Source organism: Megalobrama amblycephala, linkage group LG3, assembly GCF_018812025.1.
Source record: "Megalobrama amblycephala isolate DHTTF-2021 linkage group LG3, ASM1881202v1, whole genome shotgun sequence".
NCBI classification, from domain to species: domain Eukaryota; kingdom Metazoa; phylum Chordata; class Actinopteri; order Cypriniformes; family Xenocyprididae; genus Megalobrama; species Megalobrama amblycephala.
The window spans coordinates 19007431-19019971 of NC_063046.1; the positions used below are offsets into that span (position 1 = coordinate 19007431).

Sequence of the window (12541 nt, forward strand, 5' to 3'; positions counted from 1 at the left end):
TGTGATGCTGACGCAGGAGCCGGCCAATAATGAGCCGCCGTTCTGAAGTAGAACCTGGAAGCGCTGGATGTAAACAATGTATGAGAATGACACAGAAGAGAAGATATTGTTGAATAAAGTTGTTATTTTTGTTTTGTTTGTTTTTGCACAACAAGTATTGCCGTCGCTTCATAAAATTAAGGTTAAACCACATCAGTCATGTCAACTATTTTAACGATGTCTTTAATACCTTTCTGGACCTTGAAAGTGTTGATTATATTGCTGTCAATGGACAAGTCATATACCTCTCAGATTTCATCAAAAATATCTTAATTTGTGTTCCGAAGATATACGAAGGTCTTACAGGTGTGGGTGAGTAATTAATGAGAGAATTTTCATTTTTGGGTGAACTAACCCTTTAAACAAAAGCTCTTATTATGTACACTGCATTGTACGAATACTTTTAAGTTGTATAACTATTAAACGAGTCCTTAATGGTCAAATATATCAAGAATTTTGTAAACATGGCATAAGAACATGGCTAAATTGTATAGAATACAATTAGAATACAATCTTTTTTGTAGTGTATTGAAAGATAATTTTACATTACCCGCCAAGAGCATCCGCGGTTCCATCAGCCAATCCATCATAAACGTCCACACCGCGACCGACACTCTTCATACTATGCACAGACCCTGCTCTCCTTATGGTGCCTTGGTAATGCCCAGCACCCATCAGACTGGTGCCCCCAGTGGTCATCTGTTGCCACTGCAGTGAGCTACCGCTCAGTCTTTGCTGCTGCTGTTGCTGCTGCACCTGACGATTATTTATGCGGTTGATGGTCCGGTGGGAAGGGCCTTTAAATGAATATTGATTAGCCAACTCTGCCTCCCTCCATCCTGTGTTGAAACCGTCCCGTGCCAGGGTCCCACTGAGGGTGCGTTGCCTGTGCACCGCGTTGGGTGAAGGGCTGTGGCCATAGGATGTCATCCAGTTCGCCACAGGAGATGGCTGCCTTTGCAATGTGAGCCCACCCATTGCTGACATCTCCTGCTCGGTCCGATTCAGTGTCCTCGATTCTGATGTTTGCATCTGGTTGTAACAGCCACTCAGATGTGAATCATCGTGGTACATGTATGGGCGGCCCACTATGGCAGGCATGGGCACACCATGGCTGATTCTCTGCCGTGTGCCCGTTTCTACCGCAGAGCGAGAAGAAAATTCCCCTGCACACTGAGACAGTCGGGGCGTCTGTAAAAACCAAGTCATAAAGTCATATGAATATGAAAATTATACAAAAGTAACATTGTCTTATATGAGTGATTAAGCACATGCTAACTGCTCCTGCAGGCTCACTGCTATCTCACAGAAGGGGTAACGTGGCCTCTGGTCCACCATTTGGCACATGAGGTCTTGGGTTAGGAATGTTTCAGATGCACATTGGACTCTGAGCTCAATTCCACAGCTTGCTAGAACTGCACTTCACTTTCTAAACACAGCTCCCACAGGAGAATGCAAAATACCACATCATTGTGTGTGCAGGGTGCAGCCACACAGAGTGTAATTGTCAAGGGATTTTGGACTTTGCGAATTAATCCAATAAAAAAAAACATTCATAGTAGGCTGTTCTGCCCTGATTTTAGGAGTGCTATCAGTGCAAAATGTCAAATGTAAGAATTTTACTTATGCACTTCTCAGAAATATACTTAAAATTGCACTTAAGTATACTTGACTTAAACATACTTGACTTAAACTGACAGAAAAGTATATTTGGCCTATACTTGTACTCAATCTATTGATCGAAATATACTTAAAGGTCCGTTCTTCGTGATCCCATGTTTCAAACTTTAGTTAGTGTGTAATGTTGTTGTTAGAGTATAAATAAAATCTGTAAAATTTTAAAGCTCAAAGTTCAATGCCAAGCGAGATATTTTATTTAACAGAAGTCGCCTACATCTAACGGCCAGTTTGGACTACATCCCTCTACTTCCTTCTTTAATGACGTCACTAAAACAGTTTTTTGACTAACCTCCGCCCACAGGAATACACAAAAAAGGGGGGTGTGGTCTTGTTGCGCTCCCACAGAGAAGAGCAAGAGTTGCGTTTGTAGAGTGTGTTTGTCGCCATGTCGTCGAAACGCTGTTATTTTCATCCCGCAGTCCAATCACCTTTGTTTGGCCTTCCCAGGGACGCTGTACTTAGAGATCAATGGTTACAATTTATGTTTAACTCGGTTCCCGAAAATTATAATCCACATGTAAAACTATGTGCAGCACATGTTTACAATAACACTGAGCGCATGCATCTCCACGTTATGGTAAGAGGCGTGACCTTTCCGGGCAAGGTGCACTAAGCTGCTGTCGAATCACAACACAGGAACCGCTGGCACAATCAGAACTCGTTACGTATTTCTGAAGGAGGGACTTCATAGAACAAGGAAGTCATCAGCCCGTTTTTATGACAGTGGAAACAGCGGTATACAGATAAGTAAATTATGTGAAAAATACTGTGTTTTTTTACATGCGAAACATGAACACATGTTATATTGCACACTATAAACACAATCAAAGCTTCAAAAAACCACGAAGAACGGGACCTTTAAAAGTATAATTAATTATTCTATGTATACTTTGCTTGTAGTTGTGTTTATTGATTGAGTTGCCTATTAAATATACTTTTTTTCACATAGTTTTAGATACTGTCTTATAAACTTACATTGTTTGAAAATATTGATTTATTAAAAAAAGATATGTTGCTAATTCTGAGTATATGACTTTTTTTTTTTGTCTAGTCCACTGGTAGTGTATGTAGGAATTTACTTCGAATCTACTTTACTCTTTCCCCATCACTGACTGAATTTTCCGGCTATCCATGTTCGCACTGTTATACAGAAGGAGGCGCTATTACACACCTTCTAGTACTAAATCTCCAGATCAAAACACACGTGAAGAAGCAGCAGAAACAGGTGATAGAAGATTGCTTGCGCAAATATAAATAACGTGATCATCAATAATAATAATAATTTTATTTTATATAGCGCCTTTAAAAGCAGCTTCTCAAAGCGCTGTACATAAGAACATAAAATCACAACAGAATATAACAACAATTAAAAAAAAAACGAATAAGCAACTTAACAAAATAAAATTACATAAAAGCTTCCCTAAAAAAGAATGTTTTTAACTGGATTTAAAAATGTGCAAGGATTCTGCATTTCGTATCTCTACAGGCAAGGAATTCCAGAGTTTAGGTGCAAGATTTGAAAAAGCCCTATCACCCATAGATCTCAGGCGAGTTACAGGGACGGTTAAAAGACCAGTATTGACGGATCTAAGATTTCGAACTGGGGTGTAGGGTGTCAATAGGTCAGCCAAATATTGAGGTTTAATTATTTAATGCTTTGTAAGTCAGTAGTAAAACTTTAAAATCAATACGGAATTTAACTGCCAGCCAGTGCAGTGATTTAAGAATAGGTGTAATATGCTCTCTTGCACTGGTTCTAGTTAAGATGCGTGCAGCGGAATTTTGTACCAACTGTAATTTGTTGAGAGTAGTCTTGGAAATTCCAGCCAGCAAAGAGTTACAGTAGTCAATGCGAGAAAAGACAAATGTGTTAATTAGCTTTTCTGCCACAGTAAAAGTTAACATTGGGCGCAATCTGGCAATATTTCTGAGGTGAAAGAAAGATACTTTAACAGTGTTTCTAACCTGTAATTCGAATGTTAGGTTGGGATCAAATATCACCCCCAGATTTTTAATTTGTCTTTAAAATGTACAATGGAGTCATCCACCTGTAAGGATGGCGGCTCCATTCTACGTAACTGATGTGGTGAACCAATAAGCATGACGTATTATCACTGTTAAGGCAGAGAAAGTTCTCAGACATCCACTTCTTTGCCTCAGAGATACTTTGAGACAGAGTAGAGATATCAACATTTACATCTGATTTTGAATATACATATATCTGTGTGTCATCAGCATAAAAATGAAAGTTAAGACCAAGCGACCTTAAAAGCTGACCAAGGGGAAATATATACAGACTTAAATACAGTAGTCAACATTTGAAGTGGATCAAAACCTTTTATCAAAGTTGTCCTAAAACCTTCTTCTTAGGACAACTTTGATGAATTTTTTTGATCCACTTCAAATGTTGACTACTATAGTAATGGACCAAGTACTGATCCTTGAGGAACACCTGATTTCACAACTCCGACTTCAGATCTTGAACCCCCCAGAGAGATAAGACTTGAACCAGTTCAGAGCAATCTCAGAAACACCAAAAACATACTCAAGACGTGAGAGTAAAGTACAATGATCAATGGTATCAAATGCTGCACTGAGATCAAGTAGAATCAATGTAGATATATAACCAGAATCTGAGGCAATTAATAAATCATTTAAAACTTTTACCAGTGCTGTTTCAGTACTGTGCAACTTATGGAAACCAGACTGAAGAGGCTCAAATAGTTTGTTAACAGTCAGGTGAGCTCTTAATTGAGAAGCCACAACTTGTCATCAAACATTAAACACCATATAAATCAAAACTGCCTAACATTACTGAATGAAATGTCGAACCCATGAAGAGGAAATGACTGTGAAACGTTGGGGGGTGTTGATGGACTACTCCATCTGTGTTTCGATCATCGTTCTGAATCTGATCCAGATCTGTTGTAGTCTTTGACAGAAATGCAATTTTTCTCAGATTTGTTTTTTTTTAGATGTTTTTAATGAAATGTACCCACGTTCAAGTGTTGATAAAAAAGGATGCATGAAGCTAGAATAAAATGTTTTTAAAATGGAAAGTGTTAAAGTACAGTTAAAGGTATAGTTTAAGTATAGAAAATAATACCTAAATAGTAAATAGGAAATAGGAACGTAGTAGTATACTTAAACTTTAAGTATGATGTTATGTTCACTTAAAGAAAAGTATACTTTTATATACTAAAAAGTTGGCCAATTTTGTCCCAAGCAGCATTGAAATAGTACACTTACAAGTTTACTACTGTACATTGATATTAGTGTGCTTACTACATGAAGTATACTCAAAATATACTTGAATATTACTTACGTATACTTCATAAAATGAACTTGAAGTATACTTCTTTTTCATAAGGGGGGTCTTAAATGGAAATGTTGCAGCTGGCAAGGCTAAATCCATCACTAAAACAAGCTCAAGTAATATTGTTTCAAATAAGTGAGGGTTCAGTTGAAAATGTTGTGAATGTGGTCACACTTACCGCCATTGTTCTGTTGCCATTGTAGATAAGAGACTTGGAACTGAATCCAGGGCTTTTGGATTGGTATCTCACAGTGGATGAGTGGCCGTTAAATTCTGGAAAAGAGGACCATTAAGTACAATGTTAAAACAATGTATTTGTTTATGAGCATATTTGTGTCTAATTTGTGTGTATATTATTTCCATTAAAAAAAAAAAAAAAAAAGGAAATTCTATCATCATTTGACTTACAAAAAAAAAAAAAGACTTTCTTCTCCGGAACAGAAAATACAATATTATAAAGAATGTCCCACCTCTTTTTGTCTACAATTAAAGCCTGCGGGATTCAATACAACACTGAGACATTTGTTCACAATATTTTCTTTTGTGTTCCACAGAAAAAGGTTTTTTTTTCTTTTCTATTTTGCTATCAAGATAATTATTTTCAAGAGAAACAAGAACTACTTCTCTTCCAGATGGCTTTAATTTTGATGGAATTTCTTCCAAGCATTACATTGGTCAACAGTGACACAAGACCCAGCTGTGTCACCTGATCTTTGTTTGGCATTCAGCTCTCTGACTTTGTGCTTCAGCAAATTTTAAGAGATCGGGTTTCTATCAGTGCTTGGCTTCTCAACCCAGTCTGCTGCAAACAGTGCTGATTACCTGTCTACATCTAATAGATATGTGAACATACATTAGATTTAAATCTATGAAACAAGGAAGTTATTACATGGCTGAGAGGGGAAGTCTGCAATAGCAATCACACCGTAAAAGAATGAAACAGAAGGAAAAGAAGATGACATCATAGGGAGGTCCTTTGTCTTATTTTCAAAGTTTTTTGGAGGTACTTCAGTGCTCTATTTTCTTTCTTTTATGTTCTTTATTGTCTTACTCTCTTTTTTCTCTTTCTTTCCTCTGTACACTAACTTTTGTAGACAGACAAACAACTTGAGTGGTTGATCCCTGTATGAAAGCAATGGGACAATAAGAAACAGAAATTGTCTACATTCAACAAACCAAAGTGAGTCAGCAATCCATTCCAGTACCACTGGATATAAGGAAAAGCAACAAACCCAGGCTGGATTAAGAGGACTGGAATAGGTTCAGTCTTTGTGATGACTGAAAGTTGAGGTCAACCATATATTGCTCCTCAGCTTGAGCTCCATAAATGTGATAGGGGATGAAACTCAGTCTGACATTGGATGTTACTAAAGAGCAGATTGACAATATTTTTCTGAAGAAGTTTATTAGACTAATGTGGGTTAACCATCTATCTTAATATTTTTATTAAATTCTGCAATCTAATTAAAACATTATGTAAGACTATTTTAAGTGCTCCCTTAAGAAGAGCTATTCTTTTTTTGGAAATAATAGTGTAGAAAATGCTGTAGTGCAATCTGCATTTCCATAATCGTTTAAAATTTTCAAAAGTTCTTCATTAGCTTCATCATCGCACCCTTCTCCACAAACTGTCTTATCATAAAACTTTTTTTCTAGTTAACTCCTGTTTACATTGAAGTTTCTAATCTGTCTGTGGGAAGCCTGACAGGAAGCACAAATTAAAGTCTTGGCAAGAATGACTAAAGGTTCAAGTCATGACCAAAGCTGTCTTTATCTTGATTAACTGTGACTATAATTTTTGAAGAAATCAGCATTTTCTTGAACTGGCACGATTTCACCCCTTTGAAGTGTACTGTATTGACATGGTTCCCTGGTAGCCAGTAGATACAGGAGTTTATTAAATGCTAAATTCTTTTATATTGGGTGGAAGAGAGTGTTTAGGGAAGATTACTTCTAAAATTGAAACATCTGTTTTGTTTTAGAGATACTTGGCGTTACATGCATGTCTTAACTCATCTCCTTCTGTTTTTCAGTGGATTAATAGTACCACTACCTTAATTAATTCCTTAACTGATATGCAGGCTGTGTTGATATATACTTTAATGATGGTGATGTTTTTAAATACATATATTATCAGACTACAGAATTTGTTTTATTGTTTTGTTTTCTACAAAACATTTGCAAAATGTAAAAATAAAAAAATATATATATATAAAATAAAATAGAAACTATACATTTTTACAAAACGTAAATCTGCCCTGTGACCACAAAGCTTACAAGTGCTGTAGCTGGACCATCTAAAAATGTTCTATTATAAACCCAAGTGCAGTAACAACACAACACAATGCTGCTGGTATTGATAAAGTGTGAGATTTGAATTGCACATGCTCGATAAATCACCAGAATGATTCTGTGGATGACTAAACCCATGCAATCCCCACATTCCCTGACATCTTGGTTACAAAATCTGAGTAACAAAGCATAAATCTTGATAATTGATAATTCAAAAGCAGGCACTGTGCGGCATATTTTTAGGATAATTGCAAAGCAGTAGCTGTCTGTTGCATGCGAATGAATGCGTCTTAAAGGCAAGACTGTTTTTCTTCTCTGAAATGGTTTAACATCACACATCCTCCCATTCAAGTCTCCCATAAGCTAAAATAGACCTGCCCTATACTGATAAAACACTCTGAATCAAATGGCAGGAAACTCTTCTGCAAAGGACGTGGAGGTGTGACCAATTGTGTGACAAACCAGGTCAAACTGAGATCATGTGTAAGCTGACTTAAAAAAAAAAAAAAGATTAAAAATAGATCAAGCTGATTAAAAGTATGTATTCAAATTATTTCTTCTGTTGTAGTTCATTCTGTATTTGGGAAAAATCACTCAAGAACAGCAGCTTGGTCATTTCGTCTTCTTTTCAAAAGGTCACTTCCAAACTCGTTCTCTAACATAGACCAGATAGAAGCTCTACAAGTCACTTACTGTGATTAAGCTGAACAATAGGGTCAAAGTTTAAATGCCTAACATTCCTTTTGCTAACAGGCACCCCAAAGGCTAGAGTTTCTGCCAGATTTTATTTAATGTATTACTGATTAGCAACGTTTTTTCTATTCATATTAATCAGACTTCACAATTTTAGTAAAATATTAAGAAACAGACTTTGCTTTAATTTGCACGAGATCTGTCAACTTCTTTAAGTATGAAATACTATACTATGTAATAGCTTATTCCCTTAGGATCCTATTCTTGTTAATTTGTGATTTTTAATATAATGTTTGACCACCTAAGTGCTTCTGTCAAGCATTAGTTAAGTTACATTTCAGCCGCCTTCTTGACAAGAGAAAGTTTCACTTATACAGGGCAGTGGCGGTGGGGTGTTGGCGAGGTGGAGAGTGAGGTTTGCCCTAATTTCTACCTTTCTAAGCCAGAGAAGAAAGTGATACCTTTCCCACGGGTTATCTACACTCCTCCTCCTCCACAAACATCCACACATACACTGCTCACAATGCCTTACATCTCTAAATCACATGTGCTGGGTGATCCATTTTACACATTTGCATTTGAAAGACTCTATATATCTTGTCAAGGTTTCATTGTAGAACAATGGGTCGATTTTCCATTCATACACGCTTATGTAACATTTACAAGTTTAACTCAGTGGGCCAAATGACTGTCTAGTTTTCAGGAAAATGTCAGGATATCAGTTGTTCCACAATAAGTGTCCTGTTTGTTGGGGTTTCCCAGCAGCCAAACTCAGCCAAATGCAAAACAAAATGAATGAAAATGACCACTCACAAAAGTCAGTGTTTTATCCAAGATTCAAAGCAACACAACAAGCATGATGGAGAACTAGTGTGCACACCTACACACTTGACTGTGACCAACACATGAAGACCAAACAGATATTTGCATACTGATGCAAAACAAATCCTATCAGAGTCTATGCAGAGCTATTGTGTTCACAAGTTCAGCTGTTGAAGGAATGTTGTAAAGTTTTGCTTAAGCATTATTGACACTGTTTTCTTTAATGTCACAATATAATAGAATTATACACATTATAGTATTCATGTTATGATATTTACATATCTTGGCATTGCTAATTATTGGACAAAACCAATAAAAGAGAGGTATTTTAAAATGTAACATTTGAAAACATCAAAATTAGTATAAGTCATTTAAAGAAGACATAAAACGTTTACATTTTTAAACTTTTTCAAAATTAGACTCGTTTAGTTTTACAAAATTCCCCTACTGTAGGCTATACTACAGTGTTACGTACTATGTATGTCTCCTAAAATGTTTAAAATTGTACATTGTATTTTACTTAATGAACTTGAAAAGGAAAGTTGTGACGAGCACAAGGTAACGGATAATCAGCAGGTTTTACTCACCTGTAGAGGCGTTAATTCGGGATGAGGATGAGGATTTCTCCGCCATTCGCTGCTGGACCTGCTGCTGGACGCGTCTGGCTTTGGATAGCTGATCTTTCCTGGGGCAGTCATCAGCCGGGATCGCATATGTTGTGACCGAGGTGCTGGGCTGTAAGGCGGAGAAGAACAGGCCGTCAGTGGCCATAACAGCACTCATCGTGAAGTCCGAAAACTCACTCCAAAAATTACACAATTCAAACTAGTTTTTATTCGCGCGTTGATTTTTTTTTTCTCCGAAATCCGTATTCCGAGAGAACTCTGTTTTTTTTCTTTCCCACGAATGTTCTTCTAAAAGAATTCCAATATCAAATAAAAGTAATTTGCCCGGAGCGCAGGTCAAATGAAAAGCGCCTCGTACACTTGATCTGTCCAGCTCTACGTAGGCAGCTGTGCTCTAACTACTGTCGCCAATAGATACAGAGAGAGCGCAGTCGGGCGGGGGCGGGGCCTCCTCATTCACTGTGCTCTCAGCACTGAGATATGCATTTATCAGCCAGTTTAGAGTTACACTGGCAATATGAGATCCACCCCACCGTGTAGATTCTGTCTGAATGCTGTGAAGAGCTATCTACCAGTTTAGTCATTCCTCACCTAAAAGTAGTTTGATGTTTTTGGCATGGTATCATGGGAATAATGGTTTTCTCTGAGTAATTGCAACTTGAATATGCAAAACATTCAGGTCCATGTTGAGACAATCATGGTACTACCACAGTGTATGCAGTGTTTAATTCCTTATATCACATTCTTTTTAATAAACTGTTTTAAGTGACCAAGTTATTTTAGGGTAGCTTAATAGTTTTTTGAATTAATGTATCACTTACAAAAAAGTGCCATCATAGATTTTTTTTTTTCTTAAGGGATTTCAAACTATAAGGTTTCATTTGTTAACATTAGTTAATGTATTTAACTAACATGAACAAAACATTTGTGACAGTATTAATTGATCTTTGTTAATAATAGTACAAATCCAGAAGTTCATTGTTTGTTCAATTTAGTCCACACTGTGTTACCTAATGTTAACAAAATATATAAAAACATGACAAAAATGATTCCTCACCTCCAATACAGAAGATGGTTCTGGTTTCATCTTTTGTTGGTTTTAGGGAACGTAGCCTCACAATATCCTTTTATAAGCCCCTCTTGCTCGTCTCTTTCTTCTCTTGTCTTTAACTATTCTGTTTAAAGAGGAGTATCTTAAAATGTGTGTTACCCACCCAAATACTGACCTTGCATCATCCCTCCTCCCAGAAACTTTAGTTAATCCTTAAAAAAAAAGACCGGAGGAAAAATGCAGGGTTACAAAAAATCCTACTTTAAGGAGGAGAGGATGTGCAAACTGTATAGTCAACATGAGATTTCAGGGTTTTTTTCAGTTCATTTGGTCTAAATGTGATTATGTTGTGTATACGATTAGAACGATCACTGACTCATACAGTAGTGAATGCATTAATTCCGCTGATTGCTTTATCCACTTACTGAAATGACTCTTGCCTTTTGTTTTGAACAAAGGGAGGCCTAGAAAGACACACCCAATGCAGCAGTCCAGCAACTGACCAGGGAGGTCACTGTATCTCAAAACACTGAGAACTAAAACGACACCTTTGGTGTCTATGTTTGAAGGTAATTTAAAATAAAATAAAAGGTTTTTTTTTTAGCAATTGGATTTGGCTGACAATAGAAGAATGTGCCAACGCACAAAGCATTATTCATGATGAAATATACCGAATTCATTCTAAATAAGTCTGTTAAAGAGGAACAGCTGAAGAACAAATAATGTTGAAACTATGTATCTTGTTTTTTTTTCTATCCACACAATTGCATAGAATATACCTATCTGAGTATCTATTGTTTTTCCAATAGTAGAGTTCCATAAATATTGTTTTTGTGCCTGCAACTCAAAAAGTATTAAAGAAATCTCAATGTGATATTAAATTCTGGTTCTAGTATTAAATTGTTGAATTTTACCCATTCTCAATGGTCGAAAACCAAATGTGAGATACTTTGCATACAGCTGATACTTATTGCATTTAAAGGTGAATGTTTGAAGAATAAATAACTATAAATGTATCTTGTTTCCCTCTATCAAAACAACTGCATACAACACACCTCTCTGAGTGCCAAAAATACACTGAAATGGTCACGTTGATGCACATTAGCTTGCTCTCAGAAGTGTATTTATAATAATCTATATTTAATCATATTAACAAGAATCTAAAATGATGTTAAGATATCTTTAATATTGTATAATATTTCAAGTTACAGACATGCAAACTTTGGGAAAATAACTTTTTTGACAGGTATGTTGTAGTTTTGATAGAAGGAAAACAACATACATTTCTGGTTTGAACATTATTTGTTTGTCAGACATTCTTCTTTAAACACAAAAACTATTAGCTGTTTGAAGGTTTTCAACCATTGAAAATGGGCAAAATCCAACCATCTAGACATGGAGTTGAATTGGTTTCCCCATATCTATGGGATTGAACCATACAGGGCCCTTAAAAATGAGGATTACAAAGAAAAATAAAATTATTAAAAATGAGAATGATATTAAGATATCCTTAAAACTTTGGAAAAACAATATTTAGGCCTGTGGGATTAAGAGGTGTGTTCTGTGCAATTGTGTTGATAGAAAAAATGAGATACATTTAAACATTATTTGTTCATAAGCTGTTCCTCTTTGAAAGAAAAAAGTATTAGCTATATGAAAAGTGATCCACATTTAGGTTTTGACGACTAAAAATGTGTACAATTTACCAGTTCACTCATTTAGCCACATTGAGAACCCTTTATCTCTGGAAATGAACCATATTGGGCCTTAAAATACCAAAAGAAAAGAATCTAAAAGGATGTTAAGAGATTCTTAATACTTCCGGAGTTACAAGCATGCAAACTTTGGGCAAAAAAATGCAAGAAGTGCTTCTTCCAATTTTTGAACTGTCAGCATTAGCATATAATGCAACAAAGATTACTAAGGTCAACAGATTTTATTAATAGACCTACCAATCTCTCTGTAAAAATAAAATAAGGATGCTGCCATTTTTCTAAAGTCATTTTACCCTCCTGTAATCTG

General features: G+C 36.2%; 1 protein-coding gene and 1 long non-coding RNA gene across 4 annotated transcripts in view; one reads left to right on the forward strand and one right to left on the reverse strand.

The window, feature by feature from the left end:
* The window catches only part of LOC125264767, a 30760-nt gene extending 24511 nt beyond the window's left edge, over nt 1-6249 (forward strand). For both annotated transcript variants that reach the window (XR_007184118.1, XR_007184117.1), the window contains one exon: nt 5239-6249. This is a non-coding gene — a long non-coding RNA (uncharacterized LOC125264767). The remainder of the gene's footprint in view (nt 1-5238) is intronic.
* pkp3b (plakophilin 3b) overlaps nt 1-10653 on the reverse strand; it is a 32784-nt gene extending 22131 nt beyond the window's left edge. Inside the window, exons 1-4 of one of the 2 annotated variants that reach the window (XM_048184445.1) lie at nt 10526-10653; nt 9430-9577; nt 5214-5308; nt 590-1230 (exon numbers count right to left, since the gene is read on the reverse strand). In XM_048184445.1, coding sequence (XP_048040402.1) covers nt 590-1230; nt 5214-5308; nt 9430-9577; nt 10526-10555 — 914 coding nt within the window. In that variant the 5' untranslated portion in view covers nt 10556-10653. Of the gene's footprint in view, nt 1-589; nt 1231-5213; nt 5309-9429; nt 9872-10525 lie in introns of those variants that run through there. The other variant, XM_048184444.1, reaches the window with a different exon arrangement.
* Nucleotides 10654-12541: the final 1888 nt, after the last annotated feature.